At 47.2% G+C, this 20,728-nt stretch overlaps 1 protein-coding gene across 5 annotated transcripts in view; it reads right to left on the reverse strand.

Moving 5' to 3' along the window:
* The window catches only part of eml1 (EMAP like 1), a 36,331-nt gene extending 15,603 nt beyond the window's left edge, over window positions 1-20,728 (reverse strand). For 4 of the 5 annotated variants that reach the window (XM_076017845.1, XM_076017842.1, XM_076017843.1 and 1 more), the window contains exon 1: window positions 11,965-12,661. In XM_076017845.1, coding sequence (XP_075873960.1) covers window positions 11,965-12,031 — 67 coding nt within the window. In that variant the 5' untranslated portion in view covers window positions 12,032-12,661. Of the gene's footprint in view, window positions 1-11,964; window positions 12,662-20,563 lie in introns of those variants that run through there. The other variant, XM_076017844.1, reaches the window with a different exon arrangement.

Genomic DNA, 20,728 nt, shown 5'->3' on the forward strand with positions numbered 1-20,728 from the left:
AACAGTCAAAGGTTGACACGTCTTCCTCTAGTTAAATTCCCAGCCCATTGTGGAGGCTTTGCTCTTGATACAACTGTGTGACACTTAATTTCAAGGCATTTTATTGCAGCGCTGGTTTGTCAATGTGTCACTGCCTCAGAGTTTAAACCAACACATTAGTTTCCATCTGACACGCTCAACCTGGACAAGCTCCAACCTGCCCGGGTTGGCTTCATTAATGGCAATAACACACATACATGCCCTCAGTAAACATGCACACCCTAAAGTGTCTACGTGTGTGTCTGTGTGTGTGGAGGGTCCCCTCCATTAGGACTTTGATGTCACAGGGCTTGATGAAATATTAATGCAAATCACTGTTGAGTTTTCCCTGCAGACCTGCAATAACAGTCTGATGCATTATGCATTAGAGCGCAGGCATCTGGTGATTAGGCAGATCTGCAGCTCCTCTGATGAATCTCAGCTGCCCAATAAGATTCTGAAAATCTATAGCCAGTCTGGGTCGGGTCTTTATTAAAAATCTGTTTTTCACATTAAAAGCTTTAAAAAGGGTTTGTTTCAGATGCCTTGCCAGGGATGAAATGTTGGACCTGCTGGTTGGAGGGAATGGTTGTAATGAAAGAGAAATTCATCATGAGGTCACCCAGTGGTCCGCCAATGAAATTGGATTTTATTATGGTAAAAGGTATCAAAATGTAACTTGAAATAAAATGAAATTAAATAATGAAATAAATGTGCTTTAATTATGTGTTTTACTGTGTTGTTTTTCTTCATTCAGACCCTGCATGAGTTGGATAAACTGGGCAAGACTGATACGTTACTTTACTGCACTTTTTGTCTGAAATGGCTGAATCATCCAAAACTCACATCGAGCTACATGGCTCCTCCAATATCCACTTTAATTTCCCTTGATTCTATTCTCTGGCTTTCCTGGGGCGTTTTCTGGCATTTTGTATAGAAGTCATGCTCAGATATATCCGATATTGCCACCTCACACCCACAGTGCACCAGCCCACCCGGAGGGGCCTCTCTAATGAAAACTCCGCTTCTCGAGAAATAGGGATCGGATGAAAATCGCAGGTGTGAAATCCAATACATCTCACTTGCGGGATTGACGGCGCGCTTCAGATTGAACACACACATGCATTTCTCTCATAGAGAAATGGTTTCCTCCTCCTACGGCTGCAGAACGACACTCTTGCTTCCATTTGAGCTCCGACTGATAAATCTGCCCTCGCAGAAATAAACCTCTGCTCACCTGATATGCCGTCTCTGTTCACGGTGGGCTGTCACAGAGGAGGACATCTGGAGATGAAGCTCCCATTCCACACTCAGCATCTGTTGTCGATCTGCTCCCAACACTGACACAATGACTGAATGATACCGTCGGTCCGGGAGGGACAATGAGTGTCAGTCACAGGCCGCCGCAGTGTCCCAGCATCGTCCGGGGCCTAGTTAACGCTTCCTCACAGGCACAAGGGAAATTGGGCGGAGCTTAAACTTGCTTGTTTTATTTTTTCACACATGGGAGCAGGTGCCTCACTGAAAAGGGCTAAAGGGGCTCCTGTGGGCGTGATGTGCAATACTGCAAGATTTAGCATCCGAATTTGATCCGATACAAAGTAAATACAGGTCCAGATATCGCCAGTACCAATACAACACAGATACTTTTGAATTGAGGTACATTTTTTTAAGCTGTGGAATATTAAAACTTAGGAGAGAATTTGGGAATTTTAGGTTGTTCTTCCTGCTTGTTAATTAAAATAAAAATATCTTATCCCAACTTTAATGGGAAGCTCTGTAGAACTTCAAAAATTGGAATCATTTATACAAATGCAATATCTATTAAAAGATCAATACTAAAGTATTTATCTTAACTACACTAATATCAATCGATACTGATAGCAACGTTAGTAATTCGTATGATCGATATTTGGATCAATATGCCCACCACTACTGTGGATCGCATCATATCCGAACAGGCTGCCGCTATCATGGAAACGTCAGTCTTCATTTGAGCCGCCAGACCTGCCAGCGCACCCCTGCCAGTCTCCCCTCTGCCCGGCGCCGGCACTCACAGCTGTCCACCTGCTGCTTTAAATGACTTCATTTCCCGACAGCCGTCTCCGTCTTTTCTGTCCCATTACCTGCTTGGCGCGTGGCCACGCAGCCCACAAATCAGAGATGGATCTCTGGGTCGCCTCGCTGTAATGACTCGTGACACTTCCTCTCCCCCAAAACCCCCCCCCGTCCCCAATACCTCTTGCTACGAAGTGCCCACCTGCCTGTTTGAGTGCCCGTGACAAGGCTTCAGAGTGGGACAGATTGAAAACGGGCTCGCTTCCCCAGCTCGTTTCTCCCGCATTTTTCGGAGAGCCGCGCCCATCCCCTCACCCTCTTATCCCTGAGTCATCCGGTGGCCTCACTGACACTGGCAATAAACCTCAAAGAGCACACAGGCCTGCGCTGTGGCACCCCCCACCTCTCCCTCACACCTCTCACCACCCCTGCTGTCTCATCCACCGCTCAGATAAATGAAGTCGGGGAGTAAAAGAGACTAAAATATTCCTGCATCGATGCTTCGCAGAAAGCACTCTCTCAGTCAGAGCAATGCGGGGAGACCTCATGCATAAAATATATTTTGCAGCTGCCCTTGTGTTCCTCAGGGCTGTCTGGCATTTTTTTCAGACTAATAATTTATAGATCAGCGCTTCCATACGTAAGCACATATGACGCAAAAAACAGAAATTAAAGGCAAAGGAAGATGAGACAAACAATTGAGATAATTCCTCTCAGGACGGAGGACAAACAGATGCCTGTTATTTATTTTCTTTCTTTATTTTTTTTTTAGCTGTGATGGAAAGTTGTGTAGGTGTAGTCTAAGGTAGATGGTTGAAAACTTTGACCAGCCACAGAAACACAGGGCTCCAGGAAACAGCCTGTCAAAATATTTCAAAATGAATCCTGCTTTTGCCGAGCAGGGATCTGATAGCACACTGCTGACACACACACACACACACACACACACACACACACACACACACACACACACCCACACACACACACACAGTATTATCTGCATGAGGCAGCTTTGCCAACTGGGTTTAATTTTGTCACAGAAAAAAAAACAACAACACACACTCAAACACACACGCACGCACACACGCACTCAACCAGGTGGCCCAAGTGCTGCCGTGCCAGTTTAGCTGCCGCAGATTTTGCCTCGAGGAGGCACTTTTTCCCACGATTAACGAGCTGCACTTATTTAAAGAGCTGAGGCTGAGACTAAATCGTAATCAGGTGAGATGCAGCCCTTAATCAAATAAAGTTCATTTGATAATTTAAAGGCCGACGTGAGAACGGGGAGCAGCTTAAAATTGACTTTGGGTCGATTCTGACGGGATGAAACCCATCAACTGAAACCAGTTACAGTGCAGCTGTCAACCCGACTAAAGCTACCTGCCTAAATGAGCAATGACGTCCAGATGTGTTTTCCACACTCATCCTACGATATCACAACAGCTCAAATTCAACGAAAACAAGTGTCAACAGAATGGCGCTTGTGCAAGCCTTGAATGTCCCCACGACATTTCAAGGCAGTCCGTCAAAATTGCTGAGATACTTCAGTCTGATGCACCGTATCATGTGTCATTTCAAATTCCGACATCGATATTTTCTCAGGAAGGCGGAGACAGTAAGACAGCAGAGCTGTGTAATAGCAGCGAAACGGCAGGAATATTGCCGTCTGCTCTGGAGGCCCATCTATCAGCTACTTGTCAGCTGAACGAGGGGAGAGCATTAAAAGAAAAACGGCACTTGAGGGGAGAGAGGAAGTAAGGAAGGAACCAGCAACCGGGGGGTGGGGGGTGGGGGGAGGCATGACCTGACAGAGGTGCGTGAGCCAATCAGCCGAGCAGATTAAGGAAGACGCACACGTTCAGGTTTGACTCTGATGCCTCCTGCTGCTTCTGGGCTTTGGGGCTAAAGATAGACAGCGGTGGATCAGAGGTGGGGAAGCCCTCGCACATCCTGGCTGGAGATTAAAGAGGAGACGACAGGCAGAAAATATCACCAAAAAAAGCCTGACAGCAGGAGAAAGAGAGACGTGCCTGAGCAGGTCGTAAACAGTGAGCGGCGAGGTTTTACAACAAGTGTGACAGCAGAGTCTGAGTGGGTGTTATACCTTTCCTTCCTTCCTTCCTTCCCTCCTTCCTTGAGCTACATCTGTCTCGGGGTCAAACTCAGGTCACCTCCATCCTCCCCCTGATGTTACCGACAACCACAGACACGTCACCGTCAAGAGATGTACAAGCTACGAGAGCAAGTTAAAGATCCCATATTCTAAATTGAGGGTAAAATGGGACATTTAACAACAGGTTAAAATGTACAGCATTATGGGGGGTCTGACCTTTAACAGAACGAAACAAAAAAAGTGATGTAACTTAAAGGTTTTCAGCCAGCAAGTTAAGGAAAATAAAGAGCTCGCTGATGCAGAATAAATCTTTTCTAATTCAAACAAATCCTCCATATGAACTGGTATTCCTACACTTAGTCTTGACTGCCGGTGGGGCAGGAAGTGTTTTGGTTGCAGGGATTAGACTGGATCTGCCTCGGCGCTGCTGATTCCAACTCTCAGGGGGATTGAGTTTAGCAGCAGGCAGGATTTGTATTTTTTTTCTGTTTCTTTCTTCCTCATTGTAACCTCTTTCACCCTCCTCCTCTCTGTTTGTCTGGCTCCAATTTGACTTGAAAGGGTTTTCCTGATATTTGCGACTCGAGAGCCTTGATACTTAATGGACCTCTTTGCATTTAAATATTTGAAAAATGAATTTAAGTTAAAGTCTCAAGTGTGGTCATAATAGTTTGAAGCCGTTAAAGACGGGTGTTGTGAATATGGGGGCAAGTAAAACTTCCAGTCTTTAAGGTCTGCATGAGAACCATCCATTTGGTTTTTGCTATATTTATGGATTTCAACAAATGGAATCGAGATTTATTCAACAGGGCTATTTACAATTCTTAAGACTCATTTTATAGCTGGTCCCAAAGTCCGTATCTTCATTTCTTAAGTCATTTTACTTATGCATGAGAGTCCATCAGACACTGAAGCAGCAGCAGCCACAGCAGCTCACTGAGTGCTCTAATCTGCCTTCCACAAGGCCAAAAAAAAAAAAGAAAAAGGTCAAAGCCTTTCACAGTCTATAACTGTATAACTCTGATCCATCAGGTGCTCGTGAAGGATGACTGAAATGAAGAAGGACGGCAAGAAGTTGGCAGGTGACACTTTGGAAAAAATGAAACTGAAAGCCAAAGTTTGGAAACTTTGCAGCTGGAATAGAAGTTGTAAATTTTGAATGATGGGGTTTCCGCTTCAAAGACGGGCGTCATTAAGCTTCTCTGTTTTTTCCCTTCTTGTGGCAATCATTTTGTGAACGAACAAACAAAAACAGCCTCCAAGTGACAAATGAGCCAGCCAAGTGACAACACTGTGGACTTCCCGTAACATCTGCCCATATTTGAATTTAACCAATATAAAGTGAGACCATAAATTAAAAAAAAAAAAAGACTTGTATTTGCAACGATGGACAAAACAGAAGCACGGAGGTTGCGCTCTGAGCTCCAGACTCTGACACAAGCCTCTTTCACAGTCTCGACCTTTCTCCACATAAAACAGGGCTTTGTTGCCTCACACCAAAAAACCAGAGAAGGAGCAGGAGGCGGGACCCCCTCCACCACCACCTCCCCTCCCCAACCCACCAGCCCTACAAATTTGCAAGTGTGTGGCTGAGCAGAAGGAGCGTGTTTATGGGAAAGCAGATTTCCATGGCGTGAGAAGTGTCCCTCACGCAGGCAGTTGAAGTCACCACTGTGCACCGTCATCGGCCTTCTGAACATCAGCCAGTTGTTGTGTCTGCTGTCTAGAGGAGCAGGATACACGCAATGCCACTGTTACTTGGATTATATCGCTTCATAAGGCATAAGGCAGTTTTCACAAAGCTTTTATACACAGCCGACCGACTGTGACGTCTCCTCAACCTGAAATCCACGCATGCACAGAATTCTCCCGATAACAACTTGTGATTCGTCAAAAAACAAACAAACACAAAAGTAACAGCAATCAAATAATCAAAGCCACCTTTTCCCTCCCCGTCTCTGCACCTGTTCTTGATGTATTTTTAATGAAATTTCCAACCGGCCCCTGCTCTTCTCCCTCTCCATCTGCTGCAGAGTGGAAGAACACATGAGGCGCCCGTGCAGGCGGACGAAGGGTGGGGCTGCCCCCCTCCTCGGTCCCATCAGTGGCAGATGTGGGAGACCAATTAGAGCGCTGGGCAGCCTCTGGGAGCTACAGCAATCGGAGGTTAATTCTATCTGTTTACATCGGGCGCCAGGTGGACCGAGCGCCAAATCAGCGCGACATCGGGAACGATCCGCTCGCGGAGATAATTGATACAGATATCAGCCGGCTCTGTAGTGCAGTAACTAGTAATTGATCTTAATGGCTTGGCGCCCTGCTCAGGCATTCAAAGGGATGTTTATGAACACGGATATGCATATAGACCCGTGAATGCAGACGCCTGCAAATCAGCTTCGTCATTTGAAATGTCAATGCACCCAATTGTCCTTCACAGGCTCTTTAAATTTCTTTTTAAAAAAAACATCAAATTAGAATCACGCACACACGCGCACACACACACACATAGAGAGAGAGAGAGAGAGAGAGAGAGAGAGAGAGAGAGAGAGAGAGAGCAGTCATTTTTCTCATGTCTGTGTGGAAACCTCCGGTGATGCTCTGAGCATCAAACAGAAGCTAAAAATAATGACGGCTCTTGGGATTTGGCTGACCTGCGTGATTTACGACTCGTCACCCTCCCCCGCAGGTACGACGCTCCGCTGAGCACATTTAAGCGTCACTATGCAGAGCAGAGTCGCTCCACTCGATCCCCTTCCCGACTCTTTCATGGTATTTTTATGCATCTCCGACATCCTGCTCAAGGACTCGCACAGCCTGCGCATCCCTTCGCCTGACCTTGCAATGGTATGCCCGCGCACACACATACTCACACACACACACACACACACACACACACACACACACACACACACACACACACACAAACAAACACACAGATAGTAAACTTGCATGTGCACATGCGTGTGCGTCTCCCTTTCATGCCCAGAGGGTTCCACACACGCAGAGTCAGTACATATATTTAGCACAGGAAGTCACCCACTCCTGCTTTATATGCCTGATTGTTTTACTGGGTCATGAGATGAGGCAGCGTGAATGTGTGTCAGTGGAGGAAACGCAGGGGGGGAAAAACGGAAAAGAAAAGAGGAGTCGCTTGGTCCAACGAAGCATCTCCTGCCGGTGGCTCACCAAGAGGCTTCTTCCATGAGCGTGATTCCTCCATCCTTCTCTGATAATGGCGGGATATTGCATAAAATATTTCTTTTTCTAAGATGTATAGATACTCAATTAAAAAAATAAATAAATCCATCAGCGAAGGTCTGCAGAAAGCCATATGAGTGCTTCCGCTTGAGTTTAAGGAAACTAGCGGTGTGTAATTCATCAGATGTGAGCGATCAAATGTAAGTCCCACTGTGCAGATGTTGTGTGAAGCGTATGGATTTAGATCAAGATTTTGATATGATTCTAAAAATACAGTTATTGCATCTGACGTTGTTATGCGTTTAGATGCTTTTTAAATATCTCAACGGCTAGTCTTGGATGTCTTCGTCTTGGATACAAGACAAGCAACATTTCAGGGTATCAGGATATATTCCTGTACACCCAGAGCAGACTGCCCTAATTATAGTCTCACCATTATGCTCTTTATGGGCAAGTAACAATCACTGTTACCATGTATCTCCATACAGACCTAAACAACCTGCTGCACACAGTCTGCGTAGCTTTAAGTGCACCGCCGAGCTCACTCTGAGCCTTGCGCTAGCCACTGATAGCCGCTAACGACTCGCTAACTGTAATGAGAGCAGGGAGAAAACAACCTTATCAGCAGAGCAGGGAGAAAAGCAGCACGGTAGATAAAACACCGCCACGCTCGATAACTAGCTGTCTGGATATGTGGCAGGGCGGGCAAGAGAGCTTCAACACCCGGAGCTGCTCTCAGGGGCCTCGCACAAGATCAAACAAGGGGCGTGAGAGAGTCTGACGAAGGGATGAGACGGAGGAAAGGGAACAAATGGGCAAGGTTGAGGACAAGGCAAGTCTGACAGGGGAAAAGGTGGTGCTGGTTCTGAAGGGCTGTATGTGTCTGTGTGTGTGTGTGTGTGTGTGAGAGAGAGAGAGAGAGAGAGACAGAGAGAGAGAGAGACGCAGTGAGTTGGGTTAATGTTTGTTCTAACACCAGTTACAGTAACATAAACTTGGCAAAGTGGAATTCTCGCCAGATATATATATATATACACATACATACATATATATACACTGTATATGTACACACACACACACACACACATATACTGTATATGTAGGCTCCGTCAAGAAGTTTATCTACTTGGCAGCAAGGGACACCACACAGCAGTCTCTCTGCTTCAGGCTGCTTCTCCCTGGCATCCTTCCCTGGCTACAGCACTTGGTAACGTGAGCAGGGATTTAATCCTAATCCCTCTGCACGTGTCGTCAGTAATCAGACTTTTGTTCCAGTCACCCACAAGATACAGTGCAAAGAAAAGGAAGGTGTTCCGAAAGAGGAAATGCAGAGATTCTTTTAGCAAACATTTAAAAAGCGTCAGTCTGAATATTCTCCAATGTCTGTTTCCTCCGTAGAGCCTGGCAGTAACACAAGGGAGTGCCGTGCCAGCGTTGCCCCGTGGGTGGAAAATGTGAGAGTGCAGCGCAGAGATGAAGGGACGTTTGATTTCAATATGAGCAGACGTCGTTAGCTGAGGAAGTAAAAAAAAAAAAAAAAAAAGAGGCCAGGTCTCGTTAACAGATGCAGGCCCGGCGTGAGAGGCTCTCTGAGGCTCTGGCCGCCGTCACGGCTGTTGAAGTGAGGCAGATTTATTCAGTAGAAGTAGCTTCTGGCGCGTCGACACTAAATGGACATGGATGGACGTGCAGTCATGTTACTGCTGGAGCGATTGTGTTTGTTTCGAAGTTATTAGACCGAAAGTGCAGAGAGACTTCAACAAATCATGGTGTCAAAAGGAAAAGCTTAAGCTGATTTCAGTTGAGTTCAAATGTTGCATATTTTTGGTGGTTAAATGTATATCAAAATGCATGTCTGTACAAAACACTTTCAAATGAATCTCTATTCACTACAATTATGAGCCGTGACAACAAGCCTCCACTGGACACTTTCTCTCCGACAAACCAAACACCAACCCCGACAGTCTGACACCAGGACTTGGATAATTCCATCGAAAAACAACAAAAGGCAATTTCATTACCGTGTGGCACAACACGGGCTAATTCAATCAAAACTGCCCCTTCCTGCACGGCCGGGCGACTCCAAATGCAATTTGATGGATTTAACACGGACAAAAGGCTCCTCTGAAGGATCCACTCTGTTCATCAGCCGCAATCAGCAGCGAGAGGCTGCGTGTCCGGGTGTGCAATGGGCCTAATTCTCAGTCCGTCTAGAGCCGGCCCCCACCTCCTGAGGACAAAACGTGCCGCCTGCGTGTGTTTCCGCGGTTTAGCTGACCTAGTCTCTGAACATTAGTCTGGTCGGATGCTCCACAACACACAGGCCCGGGAGAGCGGAGAGAGGGAACCAATGACATCATGGACTTTTTTACTGTGAGCAGATCTGGGTTCAGCTAGACAACAGCAGCAGAGAAATATGATGTCATGTTGGCTCACACGCACACACACACACACACACACACACGCAAGCACCAACAGAACTTAACTAAAAGGTTCACCTAATTAAGCAGTCTGTTGGAACAGCAAGCAGAGCACAGCTCTCTCTCTCTCTCTCTCTCTCTCTCTCTCTCTCTCTCTCTCTCTCTCTCTCTCTCTCTCTCTCTCTCTCTCTCTCTCTGGGTTGTGTGCTCGTGCGCGCGCATGCCCGTGAGAGGGGGAAAACGGTGAAATCAGACAACTCAGAAGTTGGAAAATCCCCGCTAACGCTGCCGAAGGAACGTGTCATATTTTGCACAGCTTCCCTCCTGCAGGAAAGTTAACGTTGTGACAGATTACAGACAATTCCCAATCTCAGTTTGGTTGGAGGCAGCTGTGCACTGGCGAAATAACCTTAAAAGTATCCTATTGTTGAAACAGAGTACCTCCTGGCGGACACGTCGTTGCTAAAAATGCAAAACTTGCTGCAAAAGTGCAGATTATGGAGTTTATTTTTATTTTTAGGATGGGAGCCTTGGTGCTTTTAGCACACTCAGCAACAGCAGCACCTGTTTAACAGGTCGGCAGAACGGACAGTTTTTACAATCAGATGTTAAGTCGCTCTAAAATAACAACCAAGTACGTTTGTGGACAAGTTGCATACCAGCTTGTGTTGCCTCCGATACTTACATGCAATCAGCATGACTGCGACTGACTGTGACACATGGGGCATGTGGCCTATGACACAGTGCATTATCTGGACTCATCGGACAGGTTCCTTTTAATGGGATTGAATCAGGTCCAGAAAAACTGATTTAACCTGAAGAACCTGTGAGAAACACACACTGAAGTTTTTTTGTGTGTGTGTGTGTGTGTGTGTGTGGCCTTTTGATACATCCTGTTTAATTTAACATGTAAAATGAGTGAAAAACATTCTGTCGAAAGATCTTTCGCAGGGTTCACTTGACCTCACACCAATCGAATAGACTGATAACTGACCTCGGCATCGTCCCGCATCTTCTGGAGCTCAGCTGGACCACAACCTCTCCTCTTCTAGCTCACCTTAAGCCCGCTAAGCATCATTGATTTATCTATCACCCACAGCTGGCAATTATAGGCTCACCAAAACTCCATCAATAAGAGCTGACACACACACTTTCAACTGCCAAGTACACTTAATAACATGGATTTGAACGAGCGGTGCTGAGGGGTCCCGGCAAGGTGGCGGACGAGAGGTGAGTCTTTGAGGGCGGGGTATTAAAACGATCACCTTGTGTCGTTTTTATTGCGCTTCAGCTGTTTCATCAGTTCGAAGCACCTCTGCAGCTGATTGTGTCACTGGTTATTGTGTTGGTGATAATCCCCTTTGTGTTTGCTGGGGCTCAGAGACTGTTTAACAGTTTACAGACAGACAGACAGACAGACAGACAAGCAGGGATGGCACCAACAAAGTGGGCCCCATTAAAATAAAAGCACGAGAAACAGGACCAGAGGAATCTCTGTAATTGCCGGGTTAACCAAAAAAAAAAAAAAACACTAAAAAATGTGTCCACCACTGTGTCGCAGCTTCTGGAGTTTAACAGTGTGTGGTGGATTTTTATCCACGGAACGAATGAACTCCAGATTCTTGGTAACGCGTCTCCAACTGATGTCATCCTGATGTGTCACGCTGCTTTACTCGTTTCCTGAGTCACCCTCTGTTCCCCCGCGGAGCACTGCACTACACTGCAGGGTGTGTTGTTGGTTTTTTTTTGTTTGTTTGTTTGTTTGTTTTTTTGCCAGTAAATAAAACACATCAGCGGCACGAGCTCCGGTTTTCTCTGCTGTCCTTTCTGCGTGACATCGCAGCCAGACAACAGGAACACTCCCCTCCACCACATCCCTCCACACCACATCCCATCAAGCGCTTCGTCAGGGCACAGGCGGCGCCGCGACTTTTAGCTGCGTGCGCGTGTGTTGACGTTACAGCCTGACCTGGTTCTCCACAAAACTGCGCCGCCGCATCGCCGTACAGGAATGAGCCGCGAGTTTAGGGGTGAGAATGTAAACACGCGCGCGCGCGCGCACACACACACACACACACACACACACACACACACACACACACACACACACACACACAGAGTGAAGTTCAGCCAGTCAGCTGGTGGAAGCGACTTTACCGTTGCAGAACTGCAGCAGCGACGAGGTGTCATACAGGCTGCTGTAGCTGGAGAAGCCGTCCTCCATTCTTCTCCCCCTCCGCTCTGACTCTCCGCTCCCCTCCGCTGCCTGCTGCTTTCCTCTGCCGCTCCTCTGCCGCTCCTTTCCTCTCCTCCCGTTATCGTTCACTTGACGTCCAAGGCGCTCCCTCCATTCACTCGGCACGGGTCAGGCTCCTTGGGTGAGTCACCATGGTAACCCATTCACTCCGATTATGTCATGTGAACTCCAGCCCCTCGTCTTTATTTTCCTCTCCTTTCACAAGTCCTCCCCTCCTTCCTCCTCCTCCTCCTCCTCCTCTCAGGAAAAAGAAAGAAAGAGAAAAGTGCGGAGGTCTGGCTGAGGACGCTCCCTCCTGAAAGAATGGCAGCCGGTGCAGAAGTTGGGGAGGCTGGTGGCTGGTGGCTGTGTTTTTCCTTGCGAGCTCTTCCTCTTATCCCCTCCTCCCTCCCGTCCTTCTGTCCTCCGCGGGGAGACAGCTGTGTGTCGTTAGCTCTCGCTGATCTCCGGGAGGCGGGAAAAAAAATAGAAGATGCGGCTCTGAGAGGGCTTGAGCTAAGAGTGCAGGGAGCCTCCACCATAGGCTGTCACCGTCTGTGTGTGTGTTTGTGTGTGTGAGTGTGCAGGGGCGTGTGTGTGTGTGTGTGTGTGTGTGTGTGTGTTTAGATAAACCCTGGGACAGCCCAGCCTTCCCCTGTCACACAGTGTGGACGAGTCAGAGCGCAGAGTGGGCCGGGCCTGTCGGGGAGAGATCCTCCTCCCGCTCGCAGAGAGAGAGAGAGAGAGGGGAGAGGGAAGGAGCAGAGGAGGAGGAAATGAGAGGGTGGAAAGGATAGAAGAGGAGGAGGAGGTGGAGAGGTGACGTGAGGACAGGCCAGAGGAGGGAGAGCAGAAGGGACAGAGAGGTGTTAAAGGAGGAGAACGTGAAGAAGTCAGAGGACGAGAGAGAAGAAAAGGAGAAGGTAGAGAGAAGCGAAGGAGGGAGGGGAACACAGTGAGGAACAAGAAGAGAACATAAAAGAGGAGAATAAAGAAGAACAGAAGAGTAAAAGGGGGAGATACGAGAGAGAGAAAAGGGGGATTAGTGGGCGGAAACAAAAAGAGGGAAGGGAAGCAAAAAAATGGATGGATTGGAAAGACACTTTCAGTGGTTTGACCTGGTGTCCCGGTCTGAGCTCTGTGTCACCGGAGGGAGTGAGTGGGGGTGGGGTGGGGATGTACACAGACCATAGCAGAGCGCCGCCGTCCCGCAGCCAGACACTTGAACGCCGCCAGGCCCCCCGTTTCAGCCGCGGCTAAACACGATTAGCATTCCCTCCTCTGCCGCCGCTCTTATCTGGCCCGCTGCAGACAGCGCAGCCCAGCGCAGAGGCAGAGGCTGAGGAATCCCCCAAAAAAAACCAAGGACAAGGAAGGGGGTGGTGGGGAGAAAATGAAAGGGAAAGCGAGAGAAATGAAAGGGAGAAAAGAGAGGAGATGAGTAAATGGGATGGAAGGGGGAAGGGACAGCAACAGCCAGCGGAGGGTAGAGAAGAAAAAAGGGGCCAATTTTTTTTTTTTTTTTTTTTTTTTTGAAAAAAAAAAGGGTTTCAGTTAGAGTTGAGGAAAGAAACGGGGGGTTCCCAGTCAAATCTGAGCGGTGGGGTGGGGGGCGTGGGGGGGGTTGCGTGTGCGAGTGAGGGGGAGCCTCTCTGCATTATTTATAGCCCAGGCTTGCAGGGGAAAAATAACAAAGCGAAGGAGTCGGTGGCCTATATTCACTCTTCACACCCCAAACACTCCTCCTCTCCTCGCAAGGATCCCGAGCCGCCACAGACTCCCAGTCTCTTCCTCTCGCTCTCTCTCTCTCTCCGTTCCCGGCAGGTGGGATCTAATCTTGCCGCTGATCCCGCGCAGGTGCCTGATCAGGATTGTTTCTGGGTCAAAGGTCGCCCGCGCCTGCTTCGGCCACGCCCCTGCCTCCTCGAGCCGGGCCGTGAAAGGGATGCGGCGGTGCACCTTTTTGATTTATAACAGGACCTTCGGCTTGTGGTTGAAGGCCTCCTCAGGCAGCTCCGCTCTGCGCTTTGCCTCGCTCACGACACAAAAAGGAAGAAAAAAAAAAATAGCAGTGAGGAAACAAGGTGCCCTTTGTCGACCTGAGCGGCGACGTCTTTGGTAGGATCACAAGGGTGTTTTCCCCTTTTCTTTTCTTTTTTCTTATGCTGACCTTTTTTTGTGTGCCATTACACAAAGCAAGTTTTGTTCCAACTAGCTCTTACACAGCTGGATGTGGGGGGAAAAAAAGTCTATTTTTTTGAGAATGAAAAAAAAAGCAGTTCGATTTTGGATCGCTTGTAGTCAAAGACAAATATTGTTTTTCCAAGAGGGCATTCTTCTGTTTCATCAACCAGAGACGGCACGCGGTGCAAACTGTAAACACCCTTTTGTGTTTTTGTTCTCGGAGGGCAGCGAGGGAGCTGGGGGGGGGGAGTAACACTGGTATTTTGTCTGAGGGATTTAATCTCATTCTGGGCCAGATTTAAGATCTAGATTAGGGGCAACGGGGTCTGATTTTTTAGTGTGTCTGAGTGCCAAAAGAGTCCTATAGGTTCCTGAACGCCACCTACAGCCCCCCAGTGGGTAGCAGGTGGTGGGATCCTGCTGCTCTGTCTCCCCTGGGTTGCCCTCCCACCCCCCACCCGCCTCTTCTTTCAGTGGGTCTCCGGCGCTGTTTCAATCATGACATTCCTGCTATCCAGTGAGATAGCCGTCGCTGGTGGTCCAGACCTGCAGAAACTTTTGCTCTCAGCTTCCAAAAATAATGGCAGAACAGCAGCAGTCAAAAACCTTGTAACCCTGATATTATTTCTGCCTGTTTTCCAGAACTCCATGATTTCCTGCATCGTTGTGTGTTCCACGAATATTCTAAAGTTTTAGAAACGCAACTTTGTTCATCTTTTGGAAACCACTGCTGCAATCTGAGCATCTTTTACCATCACTCCAAATGATATTTCAGACTTGTCCGTAGTTTTGGCTGAGGAATAGCATGGAGGATCATTAGAAGAAATGTCTCCAGAGAACTGCTCCGGAATATTTGTGAACTGACGGGATCTGTGTCGGAGGAGTGGAGCCGCTGAGCGCTCGCAGCTGGGCTGCAGCTCGAAACTGTGGAGGAAGAGGAGTTTGTAGCTCAGGGAGGTTTCAGTCTAATCTGTCTTGCTGACTCGGCCAGTTAACCGTGCAGAAACCTGGCAGTGCTCCCAATACAGACGGATAATTTGATCACATTTGCTCTGGGCGGCGAGGAGCCTGACGGGGTGTGTCTCTGTCCCAGGGGGCTTCTGCTCCAAGATTTCCATCAGATCCACCCTGGACGAGTGAGATTTTTAAGACGGATACGATTGGCAGCGGGCTAAGGTGAGCAGCGGACTGATGTCCACGTCCACAGTGAATCATGAGACACAAAGAGAAAAGGGGGGTGGACGATATAGGAAACAGTGATGCAGCAGGGTTCAAACTGTAAAATGTACAAAGTGTTGATACTGGCAGTGAAAACATAAGGCTGGTTGGATGCAGGTCTAAAAACGGTGTCATAGTCTAGTTTTGGATGCTTTAAAAAACTGTTTTTTTTTCCAGAGCTTTTTATTTTGCTAACAATTTATTTTAATATACTAAAGTCTTTTGGGACACTTTCTGGTGAAATAAAGCTGCAGGTTCACAGCACATCCAGCTCTCTTACATAATACATGCGACAGAGGGTGTTGTTGCTTGAGGCTCCCTCTCCCTCTCTCTCTCTCTCTCTCTCTCTCTCTCTCTCTCTCTCTCTCTCTGCCTCCCGCTGACTCAGTTTCTCTTTGCACTGCTTCTCAAGAGGACCTTGAAGGTCACGCTCAAACTTTTTCATGTGTTTTTTTTTCTCCCTAAGAGAGCAAAAAGAAAACTGCTGACCCGGGTATTTTTCTTCTATCCACATTTGACCAGTCGGTCTGTCCGCCAGCCAGGATTATAAACAATCAAATCCGAGCTGAGCGGGAAACAAGGTCAATCCGCTGTATGATCCAGCCACCATCTGTGATCCTGGCCTGGTTATTGGGCTGCTTTATGCTTTACACCCTGATCTAATCCAATGCAGGGACTTGGTGGTTTATATAAACAGTGACGCATGTATTTTTTTTTCCTTTGAACAGTCAGTCAAACTTCACTGCTGAAAAATAGACAAATCTCGAAGCAGCCGATTGTGAGTTTATTCAATGTAAATATCATGTCATCAACACCCCAGATGGAGCAATGATTTGCAAAGCTAATTTAAATGTTGTCGGCAAATTGAGCAAAAAATTCTCAGTTTGAACTCCATCATAAGATAAACATAAAAAAATGAGGTATTTCTCACTGACCTCGTAATGGAGCTGGATTGCCGAGGTTGATTGTTTGAAGTCTCAGACATTCATTCGGCCAACTTAAAGTCTTGAGAAGTGTTTGAAGTTGTTCTTGGTATTCTGCCACCCATTAGCACCAATTACCTTTTGATTTTGACAAAAGCACGACAGGTCTTGTGTAAGCTGTCCTGGGGGGAGAAAAAAGCGAGAAGATGAGAAAAGGAGAGGCAACAGCGAGCACAACCAACTATTGCTCTGGATGCCGCCCGCCGCTGCTACTTGTCGATTTTCCCATCACAAGGAGAACAAAGAGCTGAAGTGAAGGCTTTTTCTGGGTGGACTAAATGTTCCCTCCTCACTCCTGACTGGATTTGGCGAGAGTTAAAAACCACAAAGCAGTGCAGCTCATCATGGGGTGGTTACACACCAGCAGGAGGCCTGCGGCTGTAACCAACTGGCTCAATTAGCAGTAGAACGAAAAATAAATACATTTTGAATGTGACAGACTGAAGGTTCATCCAATCACTCTGGGGTTTTTTTTTTGTGTTGTTTTGCTTTTTTTGATGGACTTCCCCTGTCAGATTGTTTTCCACTGGCTCCCTCCCAGATCAGCCTGTGAAGTAAATCCAATTCATTTGGGCAACTTCTCACGCAAAATGGCTCACAGTGGCGAGTTAAAAATTAACAGCAAGCCGTTTGATAAAACCGGATCACCTCTCGTGGCGTGACAATGGCGTCATCTCAGAGGAGCAGCTGTGCCGCTGAGCTCCAGCACCTCGGCAGAGGCCAGAGGATGCGATGCTGTCTGCGACTGACAGCCTGTAAATAACACAGCACGGATACAGCTGGACACAGATGGAGCTTGTGCATTTCCCGCAGTCACGGCGCACGCTCAGCTGATAAAAACACATTTTAGTGTCACCAAACAATTAACTTTTTTATTGGCTACTGTAAACCAAGTAACATACACTGGAGTGACTGTAACATGTCGTGAGGCTCATTGTCATCAGAAGAGGCTGTTAAAAGTTTTATTTTATCATAAATTATGTGGGGAAAGTGTGACCTACTTTCACCGGGTTGGGGAGGGGGGGGGGGACCAGGCTGATAGGAGGCTGCACGACCAGTCAGAGCGTAGAGCTGTGGATAATACATTCTGTAACACACAAGCTAGTTATCCACGAAACCAGCTTCCTACATCATATCCAGAAAAACAAGGTCAGTGTGAACAAGCTCACACTGAATAGACCAGCATTTTAAGCAGGTGTTTTCAATTAGTTTACACATGCCTAAATATCCACACTAGAATATTTATCTATGAATCTTGTTTTAGCTTTGGAAATGAATGAATACATATATTTTCTTTTAAAAAAGCTGAATGAGAGGGATAATTGAAAATAATAATAAATAAATACATTTTGAGCGTCTTAGTTTGATATCAAATCTTTAACTGAAGCTAAAAGAATTCCCTTTGAGTTGATTCTGTTTCAAGAGGTTCAATGCTGCTGCACAATAGCTACACCGAGCTAAATCAGAATGTAAATGCTTGTTTTTCATATGACTTACATCATCATCTTAAAAATAATCTTAGTAATTTATTTTTATTTATTTTTTAAATACAAACACTTGATTTCCTGCTCTCCACGAAACCAGCAGGGTTCAACCCCATCTCTTTTGTGCTGTTTTTTTTTTTTTCCCAGTGTCATGCTCACCCAAATCGGGAAATCTTTAACAACACCCTATTCCCAGAGAAAAACCTCCGGATGGAAAAAAAAAGGGGCTGTGTGCTCCAGGATGGCGTGGGCTGACACTCTGCAGATGTTGAGGCTGCAGGGAGCTGGATTACATTTTCAAGCGAGGCGAGCGCGCATGCAACGCACAGGCCAGGAAATAGAAGAAAGCTGTTGATCAGAGAGAGGGGAACCCTGCTGTGAAATTAAAAACATAACGTGCGCAACGCCGCTGCCTCACTCCCCCCTCCGCTCCAACTCGCAGCCTGACCACATTGCCTTTGCACTAATGACCCGGTGAAAGAGCAGAGGAAGTAAACCTGGCTGCCTTCCCCTGCATGTAATCTATATGTTAATGAGGCATAACTTGCACACAGGGGGCAAAGTGGGGGGAGGGGGAGAAGGCATTTGGCGCCGTGTAACTCAGCAAAACAGCAGTTCATTAAATTTTACAAGAGGCTGTGATTGGACAGGCAGGAACGACGGTCAGCGGTCACGATACTAAACTCCTAAAGCACTATTGATATGGCAAAAATAACTCTCCTGAAGAAGACGGCCGCTAGATTCCACCCTGTCGCTTTGGTTGTGTGTGTAATACAGACACGTGCACACACACACACACACACACACACAGAGTTTCCCAGAGAGTGCAGCGCAGTGCTGTGTTCTCTCAAGCAACGACAACATTAATCACATCTGACTTGGTTGCTGAAACATCCCAGCGTGCCCTTCCCCCCATTTCCTGGCCAACCAGCCAACTCTGCTCCACTCTGCCTCTCCGTACCACACACACGGATGTATACACTCGTGTGTGTGTGTGTGTGTGTGTGTGTATACTGTATAAATACGGTGAAAGGCTCTCCCCTAATTGCAACATTGTGCTTCTTCTTCTTCCAATAGCATTTGCTGCCCTCGCTTGCCTTCATCTCTCCCTCCCGCCTCCAAAGTCAGAGTAAGACAGTCCTCCAATCAATACAGCTTAAAATACACTCCAGCTTGTGCCAGGGGTCTGGCTCTGATGGATGTGTTGCAGCAGTTGACTCTCGTCACTCCCCTGCAACGCAGACAGGACACACCCAAGAAAAACGAAGCTAAAGAAAAATGCAGGTGATTCGCTGAAATCTGCTTGACAACATGATGAGCAGGCTTGTGCTCAGCAAATCTACTTCACAGATGGAGGGCTGACGTCCACACACACACACACACACAAACACTGTATACCAGCAGCCTCACACCTTTACTGCTACTAAATGTCCCATTTTTTTCCTCTACTGTATGTGACCCTTTGCCCTATGATCCCAACAGTAACGCTCACTTTGCAAAATTGTATAATACCGCCACCTGCAGGACATTTGCTAAACTGCGGGCTACATAGAGCAAAACCAGGTCAAACTAGAAACATATGATATAAATATACATATAAGTGTATGTATATATTTATATATATATATTTACTAGCTAAACCTTTCTGTCTGACTTAAAAATGTTTATCATTATCAGTCTGTAGGCCCACACACACATATATGTATACATACATACATATATATACATATATTTGTATATATGTATTTAATTGACTACATTTGTTAGTGGGAAATATGCATCACTAATCTTGAGCGTGTCTTTGAATAAAGAGTTGTCTTGGGGCAACAGAGTTACTACAAAAGTTTCATGGCAGCAGTTTTCAAGCCAGGGAGCAATCAGTTATTTGGCAAATAGCTGTTACAGTAACTTACCAAAAAAAGAACAAGCAACCTATTACCATGCGGTGTGATGAGCAATGAAGGGCGGTCGTCTCAGCAGCAGTCGTTGCCAAGGCTACGCGATAACATCTAACGGTTTGCAAACTGCACAGTCACGCTTGAAAAAGAGGCAGCAAACGCGGAAGGGAGGAAGTGAAACGGTTCAGAAGACACGAGATGGAATGAACATGAAGTCACAGTGGAAAGATTCAGATTTTGGAGACGGCTTCTCCCCCCAATGCCTTCCAGAAAGTGCTTAATTTGTTGCGCGCGCACACACACACACACACACACACACACACACACACACACACACACACACACACACACACACACACATACACACACACCATCCCACTCTGTGGCCCCACCAGACTGGGAGACGAGGGCCCGCACGGCCTCCTCCCTGCTGATCCCCCCTCCCTCCATATCTGATTAAAACATCTGGAGTGTCATCCTCCATTATTATGAAGGAACCTGAGGGAACGCTCTCCAAGTTTCCATATAAGGGCCCAAACTGAGCCAAGCGCCCCTCTGCAGCTGAGTGCGTGAGCCGTCCCCCCGTGGAGCTCTCCCGCTGAACAGACCTCCCTCCAGAGAAAAAACATACAGAGGAGAAACATATGCACGGCAGACGCACAGAACCAAACAGTTTCCAAAAGGCGCATGTGCACGTCATGAGTCCCTCTTTAATGCCAGGGCAGGGCATGCAGAGCAGGGATAAGCGCTCACCAGTGGGAAGCCCCTCGCAGTCAGACATGGCAGGGCTGAGGGCTGACGACCAGGACTTTGTCTTCTCCTCTCCGTCGGTCCCTCTCAGTCTGCAGGGCAGTTCCTGGCGTCTCTTGATCTGATCAGTCGGGTCAAACACTATGAGGCTTCACCCGCTCCATGCAA

The sequence above is a fragment of the Nelusetta ayraudi genome, unplaced genomic scaffold (genome assembly GCF_046127955.1).
Source record: "Nelusetta ayraudi isolate G7.1 ecotype Tasmania unplaced genomic scaffold, CSIRO-AGI_Nayr_v1 ptg000007l, whole genome shotgun sequence".
Taxonomy (NCBI): Eukaryota; Metazoa; Chordata; class Actinopteri; order Tetraodontiformes; family Monacanthidae; genus Nelusetta; species Nelusetta ayraudi.